The sequence below is a fragment of the Quercus lobata genome, chromosome 3 (assembly GCF_001633185.2).
Source record: "Quercus lobata isolate SW786 chromosome 3, ValleyOak3.0 Primary Assembly, whole genome shotgun sequence".
NCBI lineage: Eukaryota > Viridiplantae > Streptophyta > Magnoliopsida > Fagales > Fagaceae > Quercus > Quercus lobata.
In genome coordinates, this window is record NC_044906.1 from 27673925 (window position 1) to 27700805 (window position 26881).

The window sequence follows — 26881 nt, forward strand, 5'->3', positions numbered from 1 at the left end:
TGCGAGGAGGGAATGGAATGGAAAGAAATGAAAAGAATCATTTTAGAATATTCTTTCCTTCCCTTGTATGGGAGTTTTAATGGAGGGAATGAAAAGTTCATTCACTTGTTCGGGAGTTTAAGTAGGAGGGAATGGAATGGATAGGAGGGAACAATCATTCCTCTCTATTCCCTTAAAACCTCAAATTTTCATTCCCCTCGAAATTGGGAAGAATGAGAGGGAATGGAATTTGATTTAATGATTTTTTACTAAAACTCCCAAAATACCCCTGTATATTCAATTCTTTATTTTAAAATAGGGGTCTAATAGTAATATTTTCATAAAATGATTCCATTACATTCCCTCCGTGTTACTCCCAAACAAGATTACTTACATTTCATTCATTTTCATTCATTTCCATTCGTTTATTTTAAAACATCCAATCAAGGTTACTTAATTTCATTCCATTACATTCATTTCTCTTACTTAAATACATTCCATTCATTTCCATTCTCTTATGATCATTCCATTCCATTACATTCCCTTATGAACTCCCAAGCGGAGCCTTAGAGGACTGCCAATTGAAAAACAATGCGAAAAACCCCACCCCCACCCACCGATACGATTCCTAGCCTCAAATCATGAAACCAATTTCTCTGAGAAAAAATTTAAGGGGCTGAGGGAGAAACCAAGAAAGAAAGAAGGAGAAAGAGAAAGAGTGAGAGATCGAGATAGGGAGAAGGAGAAGAGGTCAGAAGCCATGGAAGGACAAGTGTGATGTGATTAAAGAAGGACTTCTTGAAGATGAAGAGCGTCGTCGTTGCTTGTTCTTGCTTTTGTGCTTGGGTTTGTCATTCTGTTCACTATCTTTTCTTTGATTCTGTTGGGTGCTAGTAAGCCCATGAAATAAAAGATCACAATCAAGGTATTATTAAAGATAACATTTTTATGGATCTTCTAGGAAAATTGTGAAATGGGTTTTGATTAAATTTGACCAATTTTGTGTGTTTGTTTTGCTTTCTTGTCAACACAGCCCAAGTAAATATTAAAAAAAAAAATGTAAAAAAAACAATAGTGTTATGTGTATTAAGAAATAATAGTGTTTTGTGTTTTTTGTTTTTGTTGGTAGATGATTGCATCTTAATATATTAAGAAATAATGATTTTTGTGTATTTGTCTTGATTGAAAGTTTCTTAATACTATATGGATGTGTATTTGAATTTTTTTTTTTTTTGTTTATCTCCGACCCCCTTAGCTTGAAATCTTCGTTCCATCCCTAGACTAAAATGACAACAAGTAAAAGTTAGAAAGTGAATTTTGCATTTTTGCCTAAATTTAACATGCTTATATTTGGGTTGGGCTGAGTGAGTTTGGTTTGACTGTGGTGCTTTGGATTTTGAGATTCAAATGGGCTAAGCTTTTGATGGGCCTAGCATGTTTTTGGATTGGATTAGTGTACTTGAGAGAGACATTCAGGGCTTGATATATATATATATATATTTTTTTTTTTTTTTGAATTTTCAGTTGGGCCTTTTTATATATTTATTTTTTTATTCTTGAGTGGTTTTGGATTTGATTATTTGAATGGGCTTGCAGCTTATAATGAGAGAGATGGGTTTAATGGACATTTGGGTTAGGCTGGGAATGAGAGTGGACTGCAAGTTTAGGCTATTTCAGATTGGACTGATGGACCTAACTTCTAAGGGCTTGAGATTGCTGATTGGTGGTGTCCGGCCCGTCCGGGTCCCTAGGTTGAAGGGAGGTGTCTGGATCGGAAAATACCCCAATTAACCTTTAGCATAAATTCATTGATTTTTAACGTGGTGATTCTTGTACAGTTGTACGAAACAATTTGTTAGGCACTTGATTTAAAATTTAAAAATATATATATGGAAAAATCAAGAAAAGCAATTTTTTTTTTTTGAGATTATTATAATATGATGCTAATCCCGTAGCTCAAACTATTTTCTCAACTAGAATCCAAAGTACTTTGTTCATGGAAAGTTCCAAATTTAGTTACAAGACCCAGACTAGAAAAGCAATTTGAGAAACACACCTCACACAATTCCAAAAAATATTTAGGACCTTATTGAAACTTTTAAATAAAGGAGTGCACATTATTTAAATATTAAGCGACAAGTTTGTAACTCCAACTTATTTGTTACAAGCATGTAACCCACGCATGCGCATAAAGACATTTAAAAATAAATATATTTTTGTAATCATAAAAATATTCATAATTGATTGAATTATTATTAAAAAAAAATAAACGTAATTAGATGCATATTTAAATCTCAGCTTAAGTTTAATACTCCTTATGATGATTTTTATTCTAATTTTTAATAAGATAAAAAGCATGGTGATTTTTGTTTTTTGTTTTTTTTTTTTTTTTTTTGAAGGAACGTGGTGATTTTTGTTGAGTAGATATATATATATATATGATTGGTTTTTTATTTTTATATTTAATTAATATTGGACTCTTAGTATTTTACATTCATTAACTTACTTGGCACAAAGATTAAAAAACTTTAATGAATACATGGCACAACATTAGCCCACAATTGAAATCTAATTTGGGATCTAATTAAATTGTCTCTCAGCTTTGGCTTTAAGAGTATTCACATCAATCTCCTCAAATTTTTAGCCAAATTAATCCAAAGAACCCTACTTTTTCTAGTTTAGCTTTTTTCTTTTTTTTTTTCTTTTTTAATATATGAATGCATCAGGCTCAATATTATATCACTCTTTCAATTAAACATTATTTCCTTCTCTTTAAAATTTTTATGAAAACAGTGACTTTATGTAATACTGCTAATGAAAGGCTGGTATTACATCAAAAAGAAACAAAGCACCCAATATAAGATCACAATATTAGACCCAAAAGAAAATGGACAAGAGTTTGTTATTTATTTAGAAGACTGCTCTACAAGTCCTTCACAAGCATACGACAACACACTGCACATTAGATACATTCTCCTAGTGTAGCTCCAGTAAATTATTGCACTCCACTGACACCACAAAACAGGACGATAATTTTATTGCAATCCAACACACCTTACTCTCTTTAGGCTATTCCACTATTTTTTTTTTTTTTCATAATTTTTGTCACAATTTTGATTCGACAAACTGTAAATAGTTGCTTATTACTTACACATAGATTAATTATTTTTTTTCCCTACCAATCACACCTTGTCTCATCATAATTGTGATAAATAAGTTGTAAAATAGATTGTCATGCAGCTCATGCTAACTTTTTTTCAGCTGAAATCCAAAAGGATATGAAAAAGAACCACATAAAAAGATATGAGATTCGGCATTTTGAGCCTGTGAGGTTAGGTTTTTTTTTTTTATAATATTTTTATTATTATTATGGGAAATGAAAATTACTTCATTAAGTATTGAAATTATTGAAGTACAACAGAGGATTAGCTACAATCTGCTTGGATAAGCTCTGACAACATACAAATAGCAAACAAGAACATGGGAACTTTTTTATTTTGCTTCTCCAATGGAGTACCCAAATCCAAACGGTCTTTTTTCTTTTTCTTTTTTTGTTTTTTTTTTTTTTTTCCTAGAGTAATATGTGGTGTCGGTGGTGATCTCTCTCTCTCTCTCTTTTATATCTCATTTAAACCTATTTTCAATTGACGTAGAGTCAACACAAAAAATTGAAAATATTAAAGCTTAAGACTAATGGTCAGTGAGAGATCCAAAGAACAGTTTGCACGGAGTGATAGGGATGTTAATTGTCATCTGTATGAGATATCAACTTATACAGTTATACATATTTCCAACTAGTGTCACAAGGGTCGGCCTCAATACAATTTGAAATTTAAGATACTAAATTCAAATGGGTCTTTTTATAATTAAATATTACTTGAATAATATTTAGTTATTAATTATCAATTTCATTAATGTTTGATATTATTTTTATTTAAAAATTATTATTCTTAAGGTGTATTCTATACTACTATTTAAGGGACTTCCCCTATTTGAGATTCTCAAATTTGATTGTTCAAAATACCCTCAAATTTATCAGTTCATAAAGCTTACCTATTAGGGTTATATATATATGTAAAATTGCTAATTTAAAAACTTCTAAATTTTAGCTCTCACCTAAAACATAACCTATAAAATAGGACAATTTCCGGTTATCAAGGCTTACTTTTTTCTTTTTAATTTTCGATTTCCCTTGCTCCCTATTCTCACTACATTTAATTTGGCTTTTTTTTTTTTCACCTCAAATGCATAATATAATTAAACATACACTTAAATCTCAAACAGTAATGAATAGAAAATTTAAAGATTACACCAAAAAAAAAAGATCAAACCTCATGCACGCGCAAAGCATGTGCAAAGAGGCTAGTATGATTAATTCATTTAAGTGATGCTAAGAATACTATAAATTTTATTGTATAGACCTTACAATTTGATGTTTCACCAATAAATAAAAATTGATTCAAACATTCATTTAATATATATTGTTTAATTGGTACATTTAATATTCTTGCTACATCAGTTAGTAAGTTTATTTTTATAGTAAATTTTGTACTATCTTCAGCATTTTCATTCACTCACTTAATGAATGGTTATTTGGTTGGATTACTATTGATTTATAATTTTTTTCGAATAAAATTACTACAAATTTTACTACAAAAAGCTTACAAACTAATGTAAAAAAAGAAATATATATATATATATGTGTGTGTGTGTGTGTGTGTGTGTGTGTGTGTATAGAAACTAAAAAAATATAACTTGGTGGCACTTCAAAAACTATAAGATAATGGTTAAATATTTGTGTGCGCTCCAAAGACGGGCTTGCTGGGGCCAAACCGCTATTTGGGCTCACAATTTATTTGTATGGTGGGTTTGGGTATCCTACCTTGGGTTGTTCTAGGCTTAGGGACCCAAGGAGATCACTTTCCTCTCTTTTTCTACGTTTTCTTCTTCTCAGACCCTCTCTTTCTCTCTCCTTTCTCCCCCCAAAATTGCATCCCCCATCCATTCATTCGTTTCTCCTATTTATAGCCCCTTGTTAATGGGGTGATCATCATTATCTTTTTAACTAGTGCAAAGAGAAGTCCAATGTCAATCAATTTAAGTGGAATTTTAGGTACGAGTGGCTTTGGAAACGGTTTCCACTGCAGCAAATGTGTTCGGCAGCGGAGTTTCCTAGGGTTCTGCCGAGCACTCAAATGGCGATATGACCGAGCATGTGTATACCGCCCGGGAATGGTTTCCCGGCAGTATGTGAACAGGGCATCCACAGTCCGCTTTTCAAGTATCCGGACAATATCCAATTTAGACTAGTAATTATTGTGGGATTGGGACGGAGCTTTTGACGGTGAGGAGGTTGGACCCCTGGCCTATATCATTAATTCATGGCCCAAGGCCCAAATGAACTTGGACGTTAGGTGCCGTACAATTTGAATTAGTTATAATGATAAATGACACAACAATTTGTAAGACTTATATAATAAAATTTGTAATATTATTTTTTTTTTCTTTAATAAGACTTATATAATAAATTTTGTAATATTTATAACATTACTCATTTTTTTCACTTCTTAACAGTAGAGGTAAAAAATATACAACTCAAATTTTTTTATTTTAAAATAAAAAATAATTTATGCTTTATTAGGGCCCTACATGGGAATTTTTCTAAGGCAAAAAATAACTTGGAGCTCATAGGTTTCCTTCTGTCCATAAAATCAGTCTTTATTTTCATTAATTCTCACCGTACAAAGAGTAAACAATATTCTCGTAATCTGCCTTTTTGATCTTTTGCAGTTCCCATGTGGAGTCCACAAAATAGCAGCTAATATATGATCCTCGGCTGCCATGACTTGACAAGTTAGTTCAAGAGATTATTATTATTATTATTATTTGTTTTTAATAATGGGCAATTCAAGAGATTCATTGAATTGCATGTCCTGCTTCATAGTCACTGGACTAGAAGCTTCAGCTTCCGTTGGTCAATGATATAAAACTATTGTTTTATAGTTTAAGAATTATCCAATTATTGTGTGTGTGTGTGTTTGTTTCTCAACAACAACAACAACAAAAAAAAGGGGAGGTAATTGTCTCACATTGTTTAAGAAAGTGTGTTGTGTATAGTATAACTTACCTCACCCACGAGAAATTATATGGTCCTCTTGGTGGACCACGTCATTTGCCCACCATTCCAGTAAAAAACTCCCACCTATTTAAAATTACTGAGTCAATATTTAATTTTTATTTAAAACTTCACAATTTTAAACAAGTGGGAGTCTTTTCCTAGAATGGTGGACAAATGACGTGGTCCACCATGAGAACCTTATAAGTTTCTCCTCACCCTTCCTTAAAAGCTACCATGTCTTTTGAATGGAGTTGTGATGTGCCTTTATGTTAAAACTCATTTCCCTCTCTCCTTTTGTGTGTGTGTTTGTTTATAAAAAAATATATATATATATATATATCTATGGTTTAAGAATTATCCAATTATTTTCTCAAAAAAAAAAAATTCAATATTAAAAGAAAAAAAAAAGTAAACTTCCACATTACTTTGTATCAATATTTAATGAATAAAACTAGGTACACAATATTTTCACAATAAATTTTAGATGGCAAATTGTTAATAGTATGTAAAAAAATAATGGTAGTTGTGAGTACAAATAAGAAACATTAATAAATTGTTACCTAAGTTTTGTTTTGAAAATGTTATAGATTAAGCATTATTCATATTTATTAGGAGAGTTAGAGTAGGATATATAGAAATGTGTAAAAACAATTTCATTAAAAAAAAGATTGAATAATTTTTATGCTGAAAAATTGGGACATATTTTAATATATCATCCATATGCAAAAGAAACTTTTTATGTATTGATTATATTTTTCCTATATTACTTTACACTAGCTTGTAACCTCATGAATATGTATGGATATACTTAAAGATATACAATAAGATGTATAATATAATTTATATATATAATTTAAATACTATTGATAGTCATTTTTATATTTTGTTAACTCTTTAAAAAAATTTGTAAGGATATTATTAGGTATAAAAAGTAAATTGTCCATGTTTTAAAAAAAAAAAATTTGTGAAGCACTTTTTTTTTTTTTTTTTTTACGATTCATTTATTCTAGACTCTTTGATTTTTGTACTTAATAACTTAGATGAATATTTATGATGTGATCCCACATTTAATTCTAAAATTAAGAAATAAAACTCTTTAAGAATAAATAATTTAGGACACATGACGCAAAATTGGAACTCTAATTTGAAAATTTAATTTGAGTTTCTTTCAGCTTCACCTATTATTATATATATAAACTAATATTATGCTCATGCGATGCACGGCTTAATAAAAAATATCTTGATAATATAATTAAATTTAATAACAAATAAAATGAAAAAAGAATTAATTCAAAATTTAAGATTAAAAAATAAATTGTACTTGTACACTTAAAAGAAATTTAATTTTTATTTCTTATTTTGATATTTAAATCACTTGTTTTAGTGTTGATTTTATTCAAATTGTTATAAGTTATATCAACCCTAAACCAAAATATGTATCCATATGTAACATTCTAAATTAATAAATAAAAATATAATACTCTAACTTAATGTAACATTCTAACTTACTAATAAATAAATATAACACCCTAACTTAAAGTAATGTTTGTAATTGTATTGTGTTTTAGCCTTTAAAAACACATATATTATTTTTTTATCATAAAAAAAATACAAATATTAATATTACACATAAAAAAATAATGAATTCATAATTGAAACGGTTGAAAACAAAATTAAGTCAAAACCTCAATTCCTTAATGAAAAAAATATCCAAATTTTTGAATTTCAAAAAAAAAAAAAAAAGAGTCAAGTAAAGATAGACTTACATAGAAATTTGGATGGATGATTCCCTCGTATCCAATTTCATGTTTGATAGCAAATTTTGCTTTTAATTAAAGAATATAGATTACATGCAACAAAGCACCAAACAAAAGCCATTAAAAATTAAATCCATTATAAAATATTGATGTCAACAACAAATAATCATGTAATAAGAAATTAAAAAATACAAATATATTACTTGCTATATTGACTTCTAAAAAAAACACTAAAAGGTGTAATCAAATATAGAATTTCAGCCTTTGTATAAAACTTGTTAATAAAAATCATATTATATATAACAAAATAGCAACAAATACACAAAATCTGTTCAATTTGATGAAGGAAAGGCTGAGAGGAGAAAGGAATAATATAGCAAATAATTGTAAAGTACGTAGTAGAAATAATGAAACACCAAAAAACTGTGTGTATATATAGTGGGAATTTTAGGTTGTGAAGAAGATAATATGAACAAAAAGAAAAACATAGAATTTCAGCCTATCTATAAAACTTGTTGATAAAAATCATATTATATATAATAAAAAAGTAACAAATACACAAAATCTATTCAATTTGATGAACAAAAAAAAAAAAAATTACTTACAAGGTTGTAGGTAGGGCAAAGAGGAGAAATGAAGAATATAGCAAATAATTGTAAAGTACGTAGTAGAAATAATGAAACACTAAAAAACTGTGTGTATATATAGTAAAAATTTTAGTTTGTGAAGAAGATGATATGAACAAAAAGAAGTAGTTAAGGTAAAATTCAAATACTTTTTTTTTTTACTTTATTATTAGAAAAAAGATGACATAAGATGCACATTTATCCATAAAAAAAATAAAAAAACATAGGAAAAAAAATGCAAGTTCTATCTTTTTTTCCTTTTACGTTTTTTTATCTCTCTTTTTTATTTAAATTCAATCCTTAGGTAATTCTATTCTATTGATTTTAAGCTTTGTTGATAACATTTTCGATAAACACAACTGTTATAGTTGTAAATCAAATACTATTTTCTTTCATTACTTGATTTATCATATTTATCCAAAAAATATATATCTATTCTTAAAATCTAAAAATTTATTAAAATTTCTGCAATTTGGTGAAGTTATTTGGCGCAACCACGGCGTCTAAGCCCAACTTTTATTAATATATAATATCATATATAGATATGTTAAAGTATATAAAAGTGACATTTATTATTTAATTTAATTGAAATTAATAATTTTTTGTCCTAGCTTGGAATCAATTATGAATAAAATAAGCTTGGATAAACTACGAACCTAGCCAATAACCATTTCCTTACAACAATGCCAAAAAAAAAAAATATATATATATATATATACAATTTATTTTTATTATTTGTCAAGGTGATAAATTGTGATTTATGCAATATTGATTTTATTGAGATCACCACAAAAATCATTTGGATTTATTATATATCAATGTGATAATCAACTCTCTAATTTTTTTAGTTTCACCGGGTTTGTTATTTATTTAAAGCTCCTAGGAAGTACATGTTAATTTTATTGCATGGTGCTTATAAGAGATCAACTCTTTTAATATAATTTTAATATGTATGTGGGCGAGAGATGAGCCTAAAACATTTTTTTCAATTTTAATTAAAAGATTATTATGGTGCGGTTTGGATCCGCGTTTGCGTTTGCACGTTTTGCGTTTTCTCTTCTTCTTTTTTTCTTTTTTTTTTTTAGCGCTTATGAACAGTAACGGGCACTGTTCATGCATGTGATTACACTGTACGGGAGACAAAATTACTGTTCATGGGACCCACAACTACTTTATTCAGGAAAAAAATATATTAAAAATGGGTCCTACGGCACTATTCACACATTTAAAAATTATTTTGCTACAATATTTTTAGTTTTCAGGAAAATAAGTTGTATCCAAACAAACCTTATACTGGATTATATTAATGGGTGCTCTTAGGTATATGTTAACATTTTCCTATTATATTAACCACCGCTTGAAGGTTGAAACAAATGCTCAAAGTAGCTGGCAACAAGAAAACCAATATTGAAGATATCACTTAAAATTTATTGTAAAAATATTGTGCATGATATTTCACCTTACAACCATGAAACTTACCTCTAGTAAACTCCATTAATGCTCCAGTACAGTAGAGTAGAGTAGACACCACAAGCTAAGACTAGAATTTTATTACACTCCAACAACTTAGCCATTTACTCCAACACAACGCACCTTACTCTCTTTACCAAAAAAAACACTTCCTAATTACTCTCTTTAAGAAAACCCAGCCTAGGTACTGACACAAGTTCTTTCTTTGCTTCACTCTCACTGTTTGCCTCTTTGCTGCTTAAGACTTTTGAGTTATATAATGAAAGAAATGAGCTCCTTTAATTCTTTTCTATTTAAGGAAAATACTAACGAATACCCTTAAGGTATTGGTTAATAATTCATTTAAAGAAAGTTTTTATAGAAAAAAAAAATTAATATTTTGACCGCTTTTTTCATTTCCCATAAAAATAGTGTCAAATCTTTCTTAAAATAGATTGTTAACTGATGCCCTAAGAGCACTCATTAGCATGACCCTATATTTTATACTAGCCACAGGCATTGAAGTTTCCAACTTTCATTATTTTTCTGTGTACAGTAATTGCCAAAACTCATCATGTCACTTTTTGGAAGGGCAATAATTTTCACGCGGAATCCATATATATATATATATATATATGTATGTATATATATTGAAAAATAATTACAACATACTGTTAACCCTGCAGCTCGAACTATTTTCCCCCTAGACCCCCAAGCACTTTGTGCATGGGGAGGTGTCAATTCAGGTACAAGGCCTTTGGCAATTCCATATGTATTGTTGAGTGTGATATATTCGACCTTTTGGCTTGTAAGGAGAGAGTTTTTTCAAGGCCAATAATTATTTGAATAATACTAGAGGTACAAACTATTTTATAAAAAATTTTACAAACTGCTGATGTGGTGAGTGATTATTGGTAAATGAAAAAGTGATATTAATAGTGTGCCTAAATGAAAACTAATAAGAGTTAGCCACATCAACATTTTGTAAAAATATTGTAAAATAGTTTGTATCTGTAACATTACTCTAATTATTTCAAGCGGATCAGTATTCACTACAAAACACGCGGGTCTTAGGCAGCGTTTGTAAAAACGTGGCTACAAACTGGATAAAGCCTCATTTTTAAAAATCGCGGCTTAAAGTGGACAAAAGAAGCCGTATTTTAAACATGCGGCTATAGAATATGTCTATAGCCGCGTTTTTAGTGTTTATAGCTGCATTTTTGGGGGTGGAGCTATTGCCGCGTTTAAAAAACGCGGCTATAGGACTTGACCAAGTATGGGATAAGAAGACCTACAGAGGTTCCTTTCTATATGAAGGTTCAGTATGGCAAGCATCCGATTTATTGATGTAGGTGCCTATAAAAAGATGAAGTCAGGAGAAATTCAGGTAGAGTGTTTTGAGTAAGAGAACGGTTGATATAATTATAAATTCATATTAATTAACTGTTAGAACTTAAAATTGTGGTTGGTATCCGAGTCAAATTTGATCTACACTAAGTTTATAAATAGGATTTCGTTTATTTTACTTGTTTTGCAAGTACATGGACCTGCAATGAGTATAAGCTTTTAACAAAGCTCAAGTTATTAGAAGGTTTTCAATAGATCCAGTCTAATGGCATTCTATCATTATCTATTAAATTAAAATCCAGAGGTCAAATCCTCTTAACCCTCATTTTAAGTAAAATAAAAAGTTATTAGAAGTGCAATCTTTATAAGTTAGGTGTTGGTCTATTGGTAAAACATACCAGTCGTTTAACTACTTTGTTAACTTGGTCCATGAAGAGTAATGAGTTAGCTTTATTGTCTTAAATGGTAAAAGTTTAGAAGACCAAAGATTAGAGCCTCAGAAACCAAGTAAGTGAGTCACATTCATGTGTAAATCATGTAGTGTAATATACTGTAATTTGATGTATCTTTTAAGCTCCTATTTGTTTTTCTTTGAAAATGCCAGTCTTTGATTGATCCACATGTTATGTAGGCCTTGCCGACAATAATACTATACGTAGGAGGCAATGGTGCATGGATTTCAAGAAGGGTAGTAGCTCATTTGATACAATTGTTTTTTGTACAGGATTCAAGAGGTCAACAAACTTGTGGCTTAAGGTAATGATTCTGTACTTTCAGTCTCATATTGTTAATCTTTTATGAGTTCTTCTGTGGACACAAACTTCACCACACACTTTACTACAACTTGTATATTTGTCAATCTGTGATTGGATTACATCACTTTTATACATAGTACCGCCATTGGTACTTGGTGAAAGGTAAATTCGATTACCACTTGACACATATGTAAGTTGTGACAAAGTATGTGGCATAGTTTGTGTCCCTAGACTTTTTGGTCTTTTATTGGAATGTTTGAAATTTAAATTATTAATACTAAGTTTTTACTAAAAATCTCTATTTAAATTAAGGAGAATAGTTTAAAAAATCTATACCATTTTATGTAAAAGACAATGTATTAAATGATATTTTCTTAAATTTTTTAAAGAAAATTAAAAGAAAAATATAAGATGAATCTAATCATGTAGACATTGTGGTTTGAAAGGACCCATAGATAGATTTCATCTGTGGATGGTTTTAAACCTAAGCCCAAGTTTGAAGGCATTGATTATTAACCTTTAATGGTGGCTAACCTGGTACCTTTTCTTTATATCTACTTATTAGATTTGAACTCTCAAAGATTTAATTTTGGAGCATAGCGGTAGAATTCTTGATAAGGTCCATTCTAGAAAAAGCACTCGAAGAGTAGAATCCTTAAAAGACTAAAGGTCCAACTATGGAGAATTGCAATAGAAGCACTTCCTCTAAACATAGATTTGGCCTCAAGATTAAAGATTGAAGAAGAAGACATGTGTTCCCTTTGCGGTCTAGAACTAGAAATTGAAGCTCATCTATTTAAGAATTGTATAGTTGCTAAAAAGACTTGTTTGGATGGTACTTAGGTTATATATCATATGGCGAACATTTTGCCATGTCTTATAATTGAATATGATCAATTGTAAATATTTTCAACTATTGATCTCTAGGTTTTGATGTCTTTGGAAATTTACTTATGATTTTATTGATGGAGAAAATTCTAGCATGTTATTTTGTTGCAATCAATTTTTTTGCATTCAATTCTGGAATTGAATGCAACTAATAAGAAGCGTTTGTAGACAAGCATTTGCCATCAGGCCTAGGAAAAAAAAAAAAAAAAATAGGCTATAGCCGCATTTTTAAAACACGGCTATAGAATTCAAAAAAACACAAAGGGTTATAGCCACATTTAAAAACGCGGCTATAGTTCTCATCTTAGGTCACATTTCTAAAATGCGGCTATAGCTTTCACCTATAGCCACGTTTAAAACACGGCCATTGGTCCTGGTCTATGGCCGTGTTTGAAAAAGTGCAACCATAGACCCCTCAGGCCTATAGTCACGAGGTTTAGGCCCCGTTTGAAAATGCGGCCTAAGAAAACGCGGCTATAGTCCAAATCATCCTATAGCCACGTTTTTCTGAGCTATAGCCGCGTTTTAAAAGCGTGGCTATAGAACTTTTTTTTTGTAGTGATTACAACACCTACCAACTTTACATTTATTTTAACAAGGCTGATTGTAATTGGTGGAATAAAAGTAAAAGGTTGATGTGAAAATGACATGCAATTAATCACAACTAGATCCTTTTTTTATTCTCCAAAAAAAAAAAACACTAATCCTCTTTTGGCTTCATTTATATTATATAAAAAAAATTATTTTGATTTTTGTTGGCCCATAGAAACGAAATTTTGTAGCATTCCCGAATGCTAACTGAGAATAAAATTTTATGCAATAGGAATTCACATAGATTTAAAAAAGCTTGCTTCCCACACTTTTATAGTCTAATAGTGTTGGATGTGACCATTTTTTTTAACAAATAATAGTCTAATAGTGTTGTATCATGTATGTGACCATTTTTTTTCAACAAATAATATATTGAGAAGTGTTGGGATTACAATATTTCACAAAATTTTCTTGATAAATCATGTATGAAATTATTTTTCTTGTTAGTAACAACCAATAATAACTTATCATTTAAGATTTATTGTAAAGATTTCGTTCTTATTTAAGACTTATTATAAAGATACCGTGAATATAACATTTCTTTAATATATTACCATTAGTAAGTGTTGGTCTTGTGAATAGTGATTTTCTTTTTTTCCCTGCTCTCTTACATGCAAGAGATGATATATAATCCCTTGTAGCAATACATGTCATACCCATTTCTCTTTCTTCTTCTATTTCATCATATTCTTTCCTGGGCTGCTGCAATCTGCAAAACCTCCAGAGTGTTTTCAGTTGGATTCTTTTTTGTAGTCAGCATGGTAAAGTTTTGTTTACTATTTTTTTGGGTACTAGTCTGAAATTGTGGTTTTTTGTTTTACACGTATGCTAATTATATGTTATGGTCCACTGCAGAGTGAGGTTTCTATGGAAGTAGACCTATTGCAAGAGAGGAATGAAGCTAGTTCTGAAAGCAATATCTGTAACATACCAATGAAGGTTAGATCCATTTTGGACAATGAAGGTCACCTCGAAATAAAAAAGAGAGCCCAAAAAGTCACTTGTCAGAAAGTCCCACCAACATTGAGAAGAAATGAAAGAAGTAAGGACTACTTTGATCCTAGGGTTATCTCTTTCGGTCCTTACCACCATGGCAAACCAGAATTCTAGGAAGCAATGACACTTAAAACTAATGTCATGTTGGAGTTTATTGCAGAATCTAGTACTTCATTAGTGGAATTTTACAACAAGTATGTGAAATGAATGACTACACTCGATCCTGTTACGTTGATGGTTCAACCAACAAATATTGTGATGATATGTTTGCACTGATGATGCTTTGAGATAGTTGTTTCATTCTATATGTAATGGAAAAATTGGTAAGTACTAGATGGAACAAGCTCAGTAAAATATTTGCTCATCATGTAGGCCTTTTCGGAAGTTTTTATACATGCAGAGACATGATTTTGCTAGAGAACCAAACTCCTTTCTCAATTTTGATACTTTTGATGAGACTTAGATACAGTGATGAAAAAGTAAGACTAAGAATGATCAAGCCATTCGTTTATTTCATAATTTGGGCAATAAATCTAGAGGAAGTTACAAGAGACAAGAATAAGGAGCCAATAGCTCGTCATCTCCTTGAATGTATATATCAGGAATTCTCCAAAGTTGGTGACCTAAATGAGAAACCTCATCATTGTTTCAACTAGTTGAGTTCCCACACGATATTATTCCAAATCAGACTTAGATTCTGCCTTTGGGCTTGTGAAGTGAGGGTCTCTTGAAGTGCATTCATTATTTCACATGGACTCAATACTACTACAACCAATTTTATACTTAATTTCACAGCTATTTAACATGGCTGACATTGAGTGATAAAATAAAAATTGTAAGTTCATATGAAAGTAACATGTAGTTAATTACAATATGCCAAGAGAGTAGAAACATTTATTAATTTTTAAAATTTGTTGAAGTAGTAACTTCTGATTTGGAATAACATCTTCTTCTTTTTTAATGAATCCTCCATTATTAATATTATTTTGATTTTGCCCTAATTCACAACATACCACCTCATCAGTAAAATAAAAAATAAAAAAACTTTTACATTACAAAAATGCTTTTTGCAATCTATTGTAATAACATAAAATGAAGAAATTGTTGCAATAACTTGATACCAATTATTTTTGCAAGTTATTGCAACAAAAAAATCGAAATTATAGTTTATTGCAATGAAGTTATCATTGCAATAACTTGATATAAATTATTTTACCATCTATTACAATGACAAATATTAAGATATCATTACTATAACTTGGTATAAATTATTTTACAATCTATTTCAATGAAAAATATTAAGATATCATTGCAATAACCTAATATTAATTATTTTATAATTTATTGTAAAGACAAACATGAAATTATTACCTATTACAATGAATATATTATTGCAATAATTTTATCTAAATTATTTTTGTCAATTATTTCCAATATATTGCAATAAGATTTTTAAAGCAGTAAATTTTTTATTGTAACAACATATATATTATTGTATCAAGATTGTCATCAAAATATTTGGAGTTTATTGCAACAAAATAATATAAAGTGTATCTAATTTCTTGTTCGTGCTTACTCCAAGGTAGTCAATACCATATTGGAAGTCCTATCAATTTGATCAAAGGAGCGAAAAATTTCGGTACTAGTTAATACTATTGTACTGCTTCCATATTATTTCTATTTATATATTATAAAATTAAATTATATATATATACACATAAACTTATTTATTTTTATATATAATTTTAATACATATACACATTATTTACTTCTTCGTATGGTGTGTCAAATTTAATTTCCGCAACACTCTACATTAAATTTTTATTTGTTGGTGCCCTCACAATATTTACATGTAATTTGATCTAATTAATCAATTTGAGTAATTGAATTAATTAACCAAGGTCAATCTATAACCCAACAAATATAATATAGAAAACATTAAGCTTGGGAGTAAAAATTGACAAAGTCAAATTGTGAAAAACCCCTACCTAAACACAAAAAATACCAAGCTCAGGTGTAAAAAATCTAATGGTGCACACAATTCAAGGGTCATCTAAAGTTTTGGATTTTTTTTTTCTTTAAAATTAATATATACCATCTTTTCAACTAAAAGTCGTTCACATTAAAATGCTTTTTGTTTCAATAACAGACAGAGTATTTGTTTGGGAGTAATTTATTTAACCTTTTGAGTTTTGTGTTTTGTTGAAATTGTTTTAGAAAAAAGATAAATAAGAAATAAAATAATCTGTTTTTTTTTTTTTGTTGGCTAAAAATACTATTGAAAAAAGTTATATGTGCAATTCAATTATATTTTTAATCCTTGGAAATGTAAAATTGCTTGCAAATAAGAAACAACACTATTGAATAATAATGATGTTAATAATAATAATTATTATTATTATTATTGTAGTATAAAGAAATTGGTTTGAATTTAATTTTCTGTCAATTTGTTTTATACCGTAAAGAAGTTTAAATTTTCAACAAATCCATAAACTAGATTTTCAAAAACCAAGATAATTACAACAATATTAACCAACCAATTCCTATAATGTGCTAGTCCTAGATATTGATTATGTGATTTTGTTATGAACTACTTTCATCTATATTTCATCTAAAGAAGAAATAACATGTGTCACATCATCTTAATACCATCATGTGCTAGTCCCATTGATTGATATCCCACATCATCTTGTTTTTATCTTCATTAATTTTCATCATACAAAGAGTAAATAGTATTCTCAATTTCTCATCAAACAAAGAGTACCTACAAAGACTAGTAATGAGTGATGTTAATTATTATCTGTATGAGCCATCAATTTATGCATCCAACTCCAAGTAATAAAAAATTATACCCTATATCGAGTATATATATCATATCTCTTATAGCAAATGGATCCCATTATATGTTTATTCAAAAATTGTGGGTTTCATGGGTTAATATTTGTAGGGTTGTGGTTTTGATTTGGGTTTGGGTGTGGTGGGTTTGGGTGGTGGTGGTTGGTTGTGGTTTGTTAGTGGTTCCAATTTGGGTTTGGTTCATGGCTTGCTTCGCGGTTTGATTATTGGTTTGTGGTTTGTTGGTGGGTTTGGTCATGATGTTTGTCGTTGGGTTTATGGCTTGCTTCAAACGTGGTGTTTTCTGGGTTTGGGTGCAGTGTATTATTGTGGTTCTTGGTGTGATTATGGATGGTTAGCGGTGGTTCTTAGGTGCGTTTTGTTGTTATTGGGTGGTGGTTGCAGTTGTGTAATTTAAGGTGGTTGTTCATTTAATGTTAATGGATTTTGGTGGTTGTTGTTGAGTGTAGCCTGGTGATGGAGTGTTGGTGGTGATTTCAATTGGTGTGGTAAATTATGACGGTGGTTTTAGTTTTGGTTGGTAGTGGTGGCTACATTTTTTATGCAGAGCATTTTCTAAGCTGTTTTAAGATGTTTTTGTTTGAGTTCTAGCTAGCAGCTTTAGCTGTTGAAAATAGTCAGTTACAACTATTTTTGTGCCCAAATAAGAGCCTTAAGACAGTTAGCTTATATGGCAGTCATTCTTATCTAAATTAGTTGGTCTTGTTAATGAGTTAGTTACTTGTATTAGATGTAACCAGTGTTAGTTTGACACTTAGCAAGATACTAATGGTTGTTAGTTGTAGAACAGATTGTATACGTACTCTTGTACTCTCATGTTGTAACCAAATTTTTTAGAATTAGTGATTTTAAGTGGTGCCTAACCACCTACTATATGTTCTAAGCAACTCTCATTGCTAAAAAAAACCCCAAAATAGTTTAGCTTACACACATTCCCTACCCAAACTGATGCAGGGAATGTGATGGGCTATTTGTGTATGAAAGGGCTGAGTTACTTAGAACACATTGATAGATGGATAAGTACCTCTGCAAGAAACACTTATATCCAAATAGCACACAAAGACTAACAATTCATTCAATTACCAAAACTCATTTACAAAGAGCTTACATTCTCCTACTTATACTAGTTGTTTGGCATTGGCAACCTCTAGATGTTTAACAAGTGTATAAATCCTATAGGCTAATGCTTAAGAAATCATCTAACTAACTAACTAACTGACTAATCAGTTACAGGTGGATTATGATATAGGCATATAGTTACTTGAAATGCCTTGCATCAGTTTTGGTGGTTTGGTTGATTTGGGATTGGGTGGTGGGCAGATGTTATGGGTTGTTAAGAGAGAGACACATTTGGAGAGGAAGAAAGAGAAAAGAGAGAGAGATGGGAGAGGAGAGAGATTGGGATATATTATTTTTATTGAGATATTTATATTATTTTAATGTGTTGTATGTTAAAATAAAAGTTGGGATATTGGATGAGTTGTAAAATACTATGGTAAAATAGATAAAGTGCAGTTTATGTGCGTTAAAAATTTTCCCTTAACAACTATTTGTTTAATATGTTTAGCAAACACTTGATAATTTTAAAAGAAAATGGTTTATCCAACATCATTTAAAAGAGTATATTTTGTGTAGTATAACTTAGTTCATTCTCTTTTAAAATTTACCATAATTTTTGAGTGGGATATGTGATATGCCTTTGCGTTTTGAATCTCACCCCTTCTATAACCAGTCAATCAAATTCACCAACAATATTTTATTATTTTATTTTTGGTTTATAAAACAAATAGTGTGTCTAATATTTGACTCAAATTTCGGTTGGATTACAATCCTTGTATTCTATACCTGCCTTACGAAGAATCATTTTTGGTTCCTTAATTGAATAAATAAATACTGGCAAAACCACAAAAACAATACAAATTAATCATTGTAGCATTCCCCCTCCCCCCCACACCCACACCCCCCCCCCCCCCAAAAAAAAACAAGCAGCATAGAAATTAGGACAGATTTTACTTTAACCTCTATAGTTTACAAATTAAACTCTATAATTTTAAAAGTACTAAATTAAATTTTGAAATTTTGAAAGTTCACGCACGACACCAATTTTGACATCAGGAAAAATTTGTTGTTCGATTAAATTTGGTATTTTTTATAATAATTTTGCAATTATAAGGTTTTAATTTGGACTACCTTTATAGTATTTAAAGTGAAGTTTTGTCCTAAAAAATACAAAATATATTCTTGAATCCCTTCTCCTCTATGTAGCATATTACCATTGCCAATCTATTAGGGTGCGTTTGTGAACTACTTCATAGTTTTGTTTTTTGTCATTTGTCTCAATTAGTATTTTTTTTACAAATAATCTGAATTTTTACTTTTTGTAATACATTTAACATAAAAGTGACCAAAAATCTTATCTTTTGATAAGCAATATACACATATAAGTCACCAAAAATGAACAATTCCCAAACTCGCACATATTTTTTACTATAATCAACTTAGAGTAAAAAAAAAATTACTACTTTGGAGCTTCCACTTAATTCCGAGCAACTTTTAACAATTTTCATTAGACCAATGATCTTTGCTAATACAAGTATTCCCCTCGGCCAACGAGGCAACGACCCGGCCTTATTGGTTGGGTCATCTCTTGGTTGCTAGGTTAGTTAAAAATGAACTAAACTGGTTCTCATGGTTAAAAAATGAAGGATGTAAAATCTAAAATTTATAATATTACCTTACGTTTTGAATTTTCAAGTGTGGCCCATATATAACTAACATGTTTATGTGATGATAAATTGATAACTATAACAACAGGAACCAGTTTAACCTCCATGACTTTGGATCCACATCCGGTTGCAACTGGGAACACATGAAATTATCTGGATATATGTTTCGATTAGTAATAGATCAAAGGTCCTGGGCTCCACAATCCAAATCAAAACTTTAGCCCCACAAGTCACAACACCTTCTCTTGGGCCCAACCATGAGATCCAACACCACATTTAAACCCAAACACAATCAGACCAGCCCCACATTTTAAGCTCATACCAAAGCCCCATTTGAAATAAATTTAACATGCTTATATTTGGGTTGGGCTGAGTGAGTTTGGTTTGAGTGTGGTGCTTTGGATTTTGAGATTTAAATGGGCTAAGATTTTGATGGGCCTAGCATGTTTTCGGATTGGATTAGTGTACTTGAGAGAGACATTCTTTTTTTTTTTGATGCAAACCTTTGAATCTGTATTCCACCAAACAAAAAGAAAGTGACTTACAACAGAGAAAAGAAATACAAGCATTAAACTACCCTGTGCAGTCAGCCTGAATCATCTCTACCAGCGTAGGAGGAGGAACTCCCACCCACATGTGATTAGATTCACTATCTCTAGCTATATGGGCTAACTCATGGGCCACTCTGTTGTACTCCCTTTTCACATGTTTGATTCTGCAGCTTGAGAAAGAACTCAGCAAAGCAAAAATTCCTTGGAACAAATGGCCAAGATGACCATCCACAACCTTGTTATTAATATCACTAACAATGGATGCTGCATCGGATTCAATGATAACTTGAGGTATTTTCATATCACGGGCTAGTAAGACTCCACACTCCACGGCAAGAGCTTCTGTTTCAGCAACTGAAAAATGGCCTTGGAAATATTTGCAGCAGGCAGCAATGACCGTACCACAAGAGTCCCGGATGACAGCGCCAGCACTAGAGTTTCTCCCATCCATTGAAGTCGCCCCATCAACATTCACCTTGAACACTCCAGGCGGTGGAGGAGACCACCCACCATTTTCAGCACCCTGTCTTTTGTTCACTGCCATCCTTGCTGCCCTGTATTCATGAAGATAGTTACTAGCAAATCTCCAAATATGGCTTGGCAGTCTACATGTTGACTCAAAAACAACTAAGTTTCTATTAAACCAAATAGACCAAGCAACAGTAAAGAACATTTCTAGATCACGGACTGATTTCTTATCAATGATTTGAAAAGCAATGTCCGGCACATCATATAACTCCTGTCCATCCTCAACTAAACAGACATCCCAACAGTCCCACACCCTCTTTGCTACTTCACAGCGGATAATAGAGTGAGAAATTGCTTCTAACTCACTTCCACAACAAGGGCAAAACCCATTCTCTCCAATACCTCTTTTCTTCAAATTCACCATAGTAGGAAGGGCGTCTAGACAAGCTCTCCATGCAAAAATTTTTATCTTTGATGGAATGTTGAGATGCCAAATCTTCTTCCACAGCCGCTCCAAAGGATCCCCAAAGGAGCTTTCTCCCTCATTTGAACAATCCATCAAATTAAGAGCAACATAGTAGGCGCTCTTGACTGAAAAAACACCCTTCCTATTTCCAACCCAAATGAGATTGTCCTCCGGAAGATTGTAACTGATTGGGATATTAAGAATCGTATCAGCTTCAAAGGGCAGGAAAATGGACTTCACAATATCAGCCCTCCATCTTCTAAGGTCATGATCAATAAGAGCCGAGACCATGGGGTAATCATCAAAACCACAGGGCGGAGAGACCACCTTGAATGTTGTGGGAGTAGGCAGCCATTTATCATTCCATATGTGAATCAATCTCCCATTACCCACCCTCCAACGTGTACCTTTTCTAACAACCTCAAGACCTTGCATTATGCTCCTCCAAGCATAGGATGGTTTGCAACCTAGGCTAGCATTAAGAACATCTCCATGGGCATAGTATTTAGCTCTGAAAACCCGAGCTACCAACGAGTCCGGATTTGTAAGAAGCCTCCAACCTTGCTTTGCTAACATGGCAAGGTTGAAGGCTTGAAGGTTTCTAAAGCCCATCCCACCCTGAAGCTTTGATTTGCACAAGCGTTTCCAACTCACCCAAGCAATTTTTGACTCTTGACCACGCTGCCCCCACCAAAATCTCCTCATCATACCCTCTATATCATCACATAAACCTTTTGGTAATAGAAAACAACTCATAGCATACGTAGGGATTGCCTGGGCCACCGCCTTAATTAAGGTCTCTCTACCCCCTATAGACAAAAGATTCTCTATCCACCCTGCTAACTTCCTTCCCACCCTTTCTTTAATTTCCGCAAAAACTTCATTCTTAGATTTACCAATAATAGATGGCAGGCCCAGATACTTCCCATGCCGAGAATCTTGCATAGGCCCAAGAATCATCAAAATTTCATTTCTCTTTTCCCCCGCCGTGTTAGCACTAAAGAAAACAGAGGACTTATCGGCATTAATTTTCTGCCCAGAGGTAGCCTCATACAAGCAGAGAATTTCAGTTAACTGCTGACATTCATGGCTATTAGCCTTACAAAAGAGTAAGCTGTCGTCCGCAAAAAAGAGATGTGAAATTTTAGGACCACCTCTACAAATGGACAAGCCACTCAACATCTGATTCCTAACAGCTTTACTAATAAGGGAGGAAAAGCCATCTGCACATAGTAAAAATAAGTAAGGGGATAGGGGATCTCCTTGACGAAGACCCCTCGAGGGAATAATATTGCCAAAAGCTACCCCGTTAATAAGCACAGAATAGGACACAGAAGTTATACAATGCATAATTAGACAAGTCCAGCTATCATGAAAGCCTAATTTAGCCATCACCTGCTCAATGAAGCCCCATTCCACCCTATCAAAAGCCTTGCTCATGTCCAATTTGATTGCCATGTAGCAATCCTTCCCCTCTTTTTTGTGATCCAAATAATGCATGAGCTCAAAGGCTATAAGAACATTATCCGTTATAAGCCTTTCAGAAAGAAAGGCACTCTGATTTTCAGATATTATTTGAGGGAGGACTAATTTAAGACGATTAGCTAGGACTTACGAAATAAGTTTATAAATCACATTACACAAACTAATCGGTCTAAAGTCTGTCATTTTAGCTGGATTGTTAATTTTTGGGATAAGAGTAATGTAAGTTTTATTTAAATCTGTCATAGACATATTGGAATTCAAAACATTTAAAACCATGCACACTACATCACTACCCACAATATCCCAATAATTTTGATAAAATAGAGCAGGCATACCATCTGGGCCGGGAGATTTGGACGGATGCATCTGCTTCAGGGCTGCCTCAACCTCCTCTCTTGTGAATTGCTTGATCAAACTTTGGTTCATTTCGGCTGAAACTTTAGGATCAATAGCTTCAACAACTTCCGCAATCTTATCAGGATTGGAAGTCCTATATAACTTCTCAAAATAAGACACAGCCACCTCTGCTATCTCCAAGGCAGATTCTCTCCACATTCCCCTTTCATCCAAAATCTTAGAGATGGTATTTTTCTTTTTCCTCTCCGAGGCCTTTGTGTGAAAGTATCTAGTATTACGATCCCCCAGCCCCATCCATTGAACCTTAGACCTTTGTTGCCACATTATCTCCTCACAGTCCAGTAAGTCATTAATCTCTTTTCTAATCTTATTAATTTCAAAACCATTGCTGCCATCATGATCTCTCAACACTAATTCATTAAGGACTCTCCTCTTATTCTGAATCTGTCTAGGAACCCGTCCAAAGACCTTCCCGTTCCACCTTGATAAATCATCTGCACACTGCTTAAGCCCTGCCACCATGCCATTCGGACTATAAAGATTTACACTATCATTCCACGCTGTCCTGATGATATCCCTGCACTCATCTCTTCTCGTCCACATTGCTTCAAAATGAAATCTTCTTTTCCGGGGGCTTTGCAAAACAATGGAGTCGGTGATCAAAAGCGCACAATGGTCGCTCACCGATTCCACAAGATGATGAACTCTCACATCCTTATAGTGGTCAGCCCAATCCTGTGTAACTAGAGCCCGATCCAGCCGAAGATACATCCTGTGTCGGCCTTCTTGCATATTGCACCACGTGAACTCCGGACCACAAAATCCAAGATCCATAAACCTACAACAGTCAATAGCTTCCCTAAAATCATCCATCTGCCTCTGAGATCTTCGAGCTCCTCCCATTTTCTCCGAAGTCGACACAATTTCATTAAAATCCCCGAAACATAGCCAGGGGAGCTGAAACTTTCTGCTAAGAACTTTTAATAATTCCCAAGATTCCTTCCTTCTATGAACCTCCGGGTTTCCATAAAAACCAGTTATTCGCCATTTAAACCCCCTGTCCTCAGTAACAATGGCGTCAATATGTCTATCTGAGAAGCTTTGAACATCAACATTAATTTCCTTTCTCCACAGCAAAGCCAGACCTCCACTTCTTCCATGGCTTGGAATCACTAAACCGTTAGTAAAACCAATACTCATTTTCTTCCTTTCCATACTCCGCACTCTCAGCTTTGTTTCTGAAAGAAACACAAAATCGGGATCCCATTGTTGCACAATATTGCGCAACACACGAACTGACTGAGGGTTCCCAAGCCCTCGACAGTTCCATCCTAAGGCCCTCATTTTTCTCGGCGGTGCTGCCTAGCAGTCACCGCCGTTTCATTCAGAGAGTTGGAGTCATTGTTGCTTCTTTCCCCTCCACGGACCTTTTTCTGACTTCTACATTCAGCTATTAGTAAATCCTCAATACATCCCACTCTTTTATTTCCTACTTCCGGACCATTAAGCTTCATTTCTACTTCTTGGGCCTTACCCTTTTCTCTAGCAATTTTTTTCCATTTACCTTTACTAATGGGTTCTTTTTCAGCTTCTAAATTAGGGCCCAAACCATTTACACTAGGGTCTTTAAAGGCCTCCTTATTGGCTTTTACTGGGCTGGCCATTTCGGGTTCAATATTACAAGGCCCATCTTTTTTAAAATAATTTGACCTGGCCTCTTCACCCGGTTTAAGTTGCTCTCTAACTAGACTCCAACAAGTCCCATTACCTTCTAACTGAGTCTTCTGCTCAACCTGCAACCCACGTACTGCCCCATCACCCTTGTCCCATCCAGTCAGACCAGCACCCACACTCAAGATCGGATTCAAATCTTTTGACAGGTCCGCTAAGTTCACAGCTTTCCCCTCTGTACGCCCACTGTTACAATCCCGGCCACCTGCCCCACAATCCTTAGACAAAGCTGAAGGACCAGGATTTGCCACCGAACTTCCTGGGCGGGAGTAATTCCGATCAACCGCCACCCCTTCCGAGCTTCCTTCATTCACCCCTTTTCCTTTATCATTACCGTTTCTAATCACTCCTCCAGCTCTTAACCAATCTCCATACTGCCTCTCTATCACTCCCTCTATGGAACTCACTTGGCAATGTTTCTCATCATGTCCAAGAATACCACACATATAACAAAAGGTAGGGAGACGTTCATACCTGAAAATGATTGAGCATCTTTCCCCCTCCGAGTTGGTGATGTTGCCTCCTCTTCTAAGAGGCTTGTCAATGGGTATCTCCACCCGGATCCTCATAAACTTCGCTTGCTCCGCTTGTAATGACCTTTTATCCACTTCAAGGACCCTACCCAGTCTGCCTCCTATGTCTTTCCCAGCATCTTCAGACATGTACTCAAAGGGTAATCCCCAAACTTGAACCCAAAATGGAGCATGGGAAAATGAGATGTTTGATGCCGTTAAACCCTTCCTCCATCGACACAGAAGAAGAAGGTTATTATCAAAATTCCATGGGCCACTTCTCTCAACCCATTCCAACTGACACACTGAACCAAATTTAAACTGGAATACATTGTTCCCCACCTCTACAATCCTCAAATCCGAACCCATTTTCCATGCAGTCTTCAAAGTATTCTTGAAAGCTCTCTGGTTTTGTTGCCGGTCAGTGAGGAGGCGCCCAAAGAGACTCAACGAACATTCTTCAAGAAGCTCTGCTCTAGTAACACTTGTTATGATTATATCATCTGCCTCCTCTTTTGTTAGCTGTAGCTTTTGAAAATTACACAGAACCTCTTGCTCCATAGACTTGCGATACCCAGGTCACAACCCAAATCGGTGTAGATGAGTGGACCAAGAAAGACCCTTACGGAGAAACCAAGGGAGAAACTGACTCTATCTGGAGAGAGAAAACGCTCCTACCAAGGGAGAGAAAGTTTTGTGTTTTTGAGAGAGACATTCAGGGCTTGATATGTATTGGTTTTTTACTTTTATTTTTATTTTTTGAATTTTCGGTTGGGCCTTTATATATGTAGTTATGTACTAGTTGAGCAGCACGTGCACAGTGAAAAAAGAATAATGATTAAGGTCAATTCTAAATTTTATTTGTATCACAAAAAATATATATATAAATTATTTGACTTTTAAAATACATAGAGATTTACATTAATCAAAAGAGACATTAATTTTAAGAATTTTGATAATTAGATCATAAAAAGTTAATCTCATTCGTATAAAAATTTTGATCAACCGCAAAGTTAGGGTAGCTATTTAACATATAAATATCTATTTTACTATAATAGTTTTTTAGTTCCTATTTGCTAAAGGTAATATATTCACTCACTAAAAACTTCTAAGAATGATAACAAATATCATCTTATTCCAATAATAAACAACTAAGTTTTGCTAAGAAAATTAAAAAAATAAAAAAAGATAAAAAAAAAATTGTATGTATCATCAAATTTTCC

At 32.7% G+C, this 26881-nt stretch overlaps 2 protein-coding genes across 2 annotated transcripts; both read right to left on the reverse strand.

Moving 5' to 3' along the window:
- Window positions 1-20661: 20661 nt before the first annotated feature.
- On the reverse strand, window positions 20662-24759 carry LOC115980671. The gene is made up of 2 exons (XM_031102900.1): window positions 23394-24759; window positions 20662-23084 (listed from the first exon to the last, which is right to left on the reverse strand). The coding sequence occupies exons 1-2, from the start codon at window positions 24757-24759 to the stop codon at window positions 20662-20664; spliced, it is 3789 nt and encodes a 1262-aa protein (XP_030958760.1).
- On the reverse strand, window positions 24756-26219 carry LOC115980672. The gene has a single exon (XM_031102901.1). It carries the CDS (start codon window positions 26217-26219, stop codon window positions 24756-24758), a length of 1464 nt encoding a protein of 487 aa, XP_030958761.1.
- Between the last annotated feature and the right edge of the window lie 662 nt (window positions 26220-26881).

Coding starts and splice junctions, on each gene's coding strand:
- LOC115980671 (XM_031102900.1), bottom strand. CDS start 24,759: ATGAGGGCCTTAGGATGGAACTGTCGAGGGCTTGGGAACCCTCAGTCA. Junction 23,085..23,393: donor CAAATCTCCCGGCCCAGATG/GTATGCCTGCTC, acceptor ATGTTCTTATAG/CCTTTGAGCTCATGCATTAT.
- LOC115980672 (XM_031102901.1), bottom strand. CDS start 26,219: ATGGAGCAAGAGGTTCTGTGTAATTTTCAAAAGCTACAGCTAACAAAA.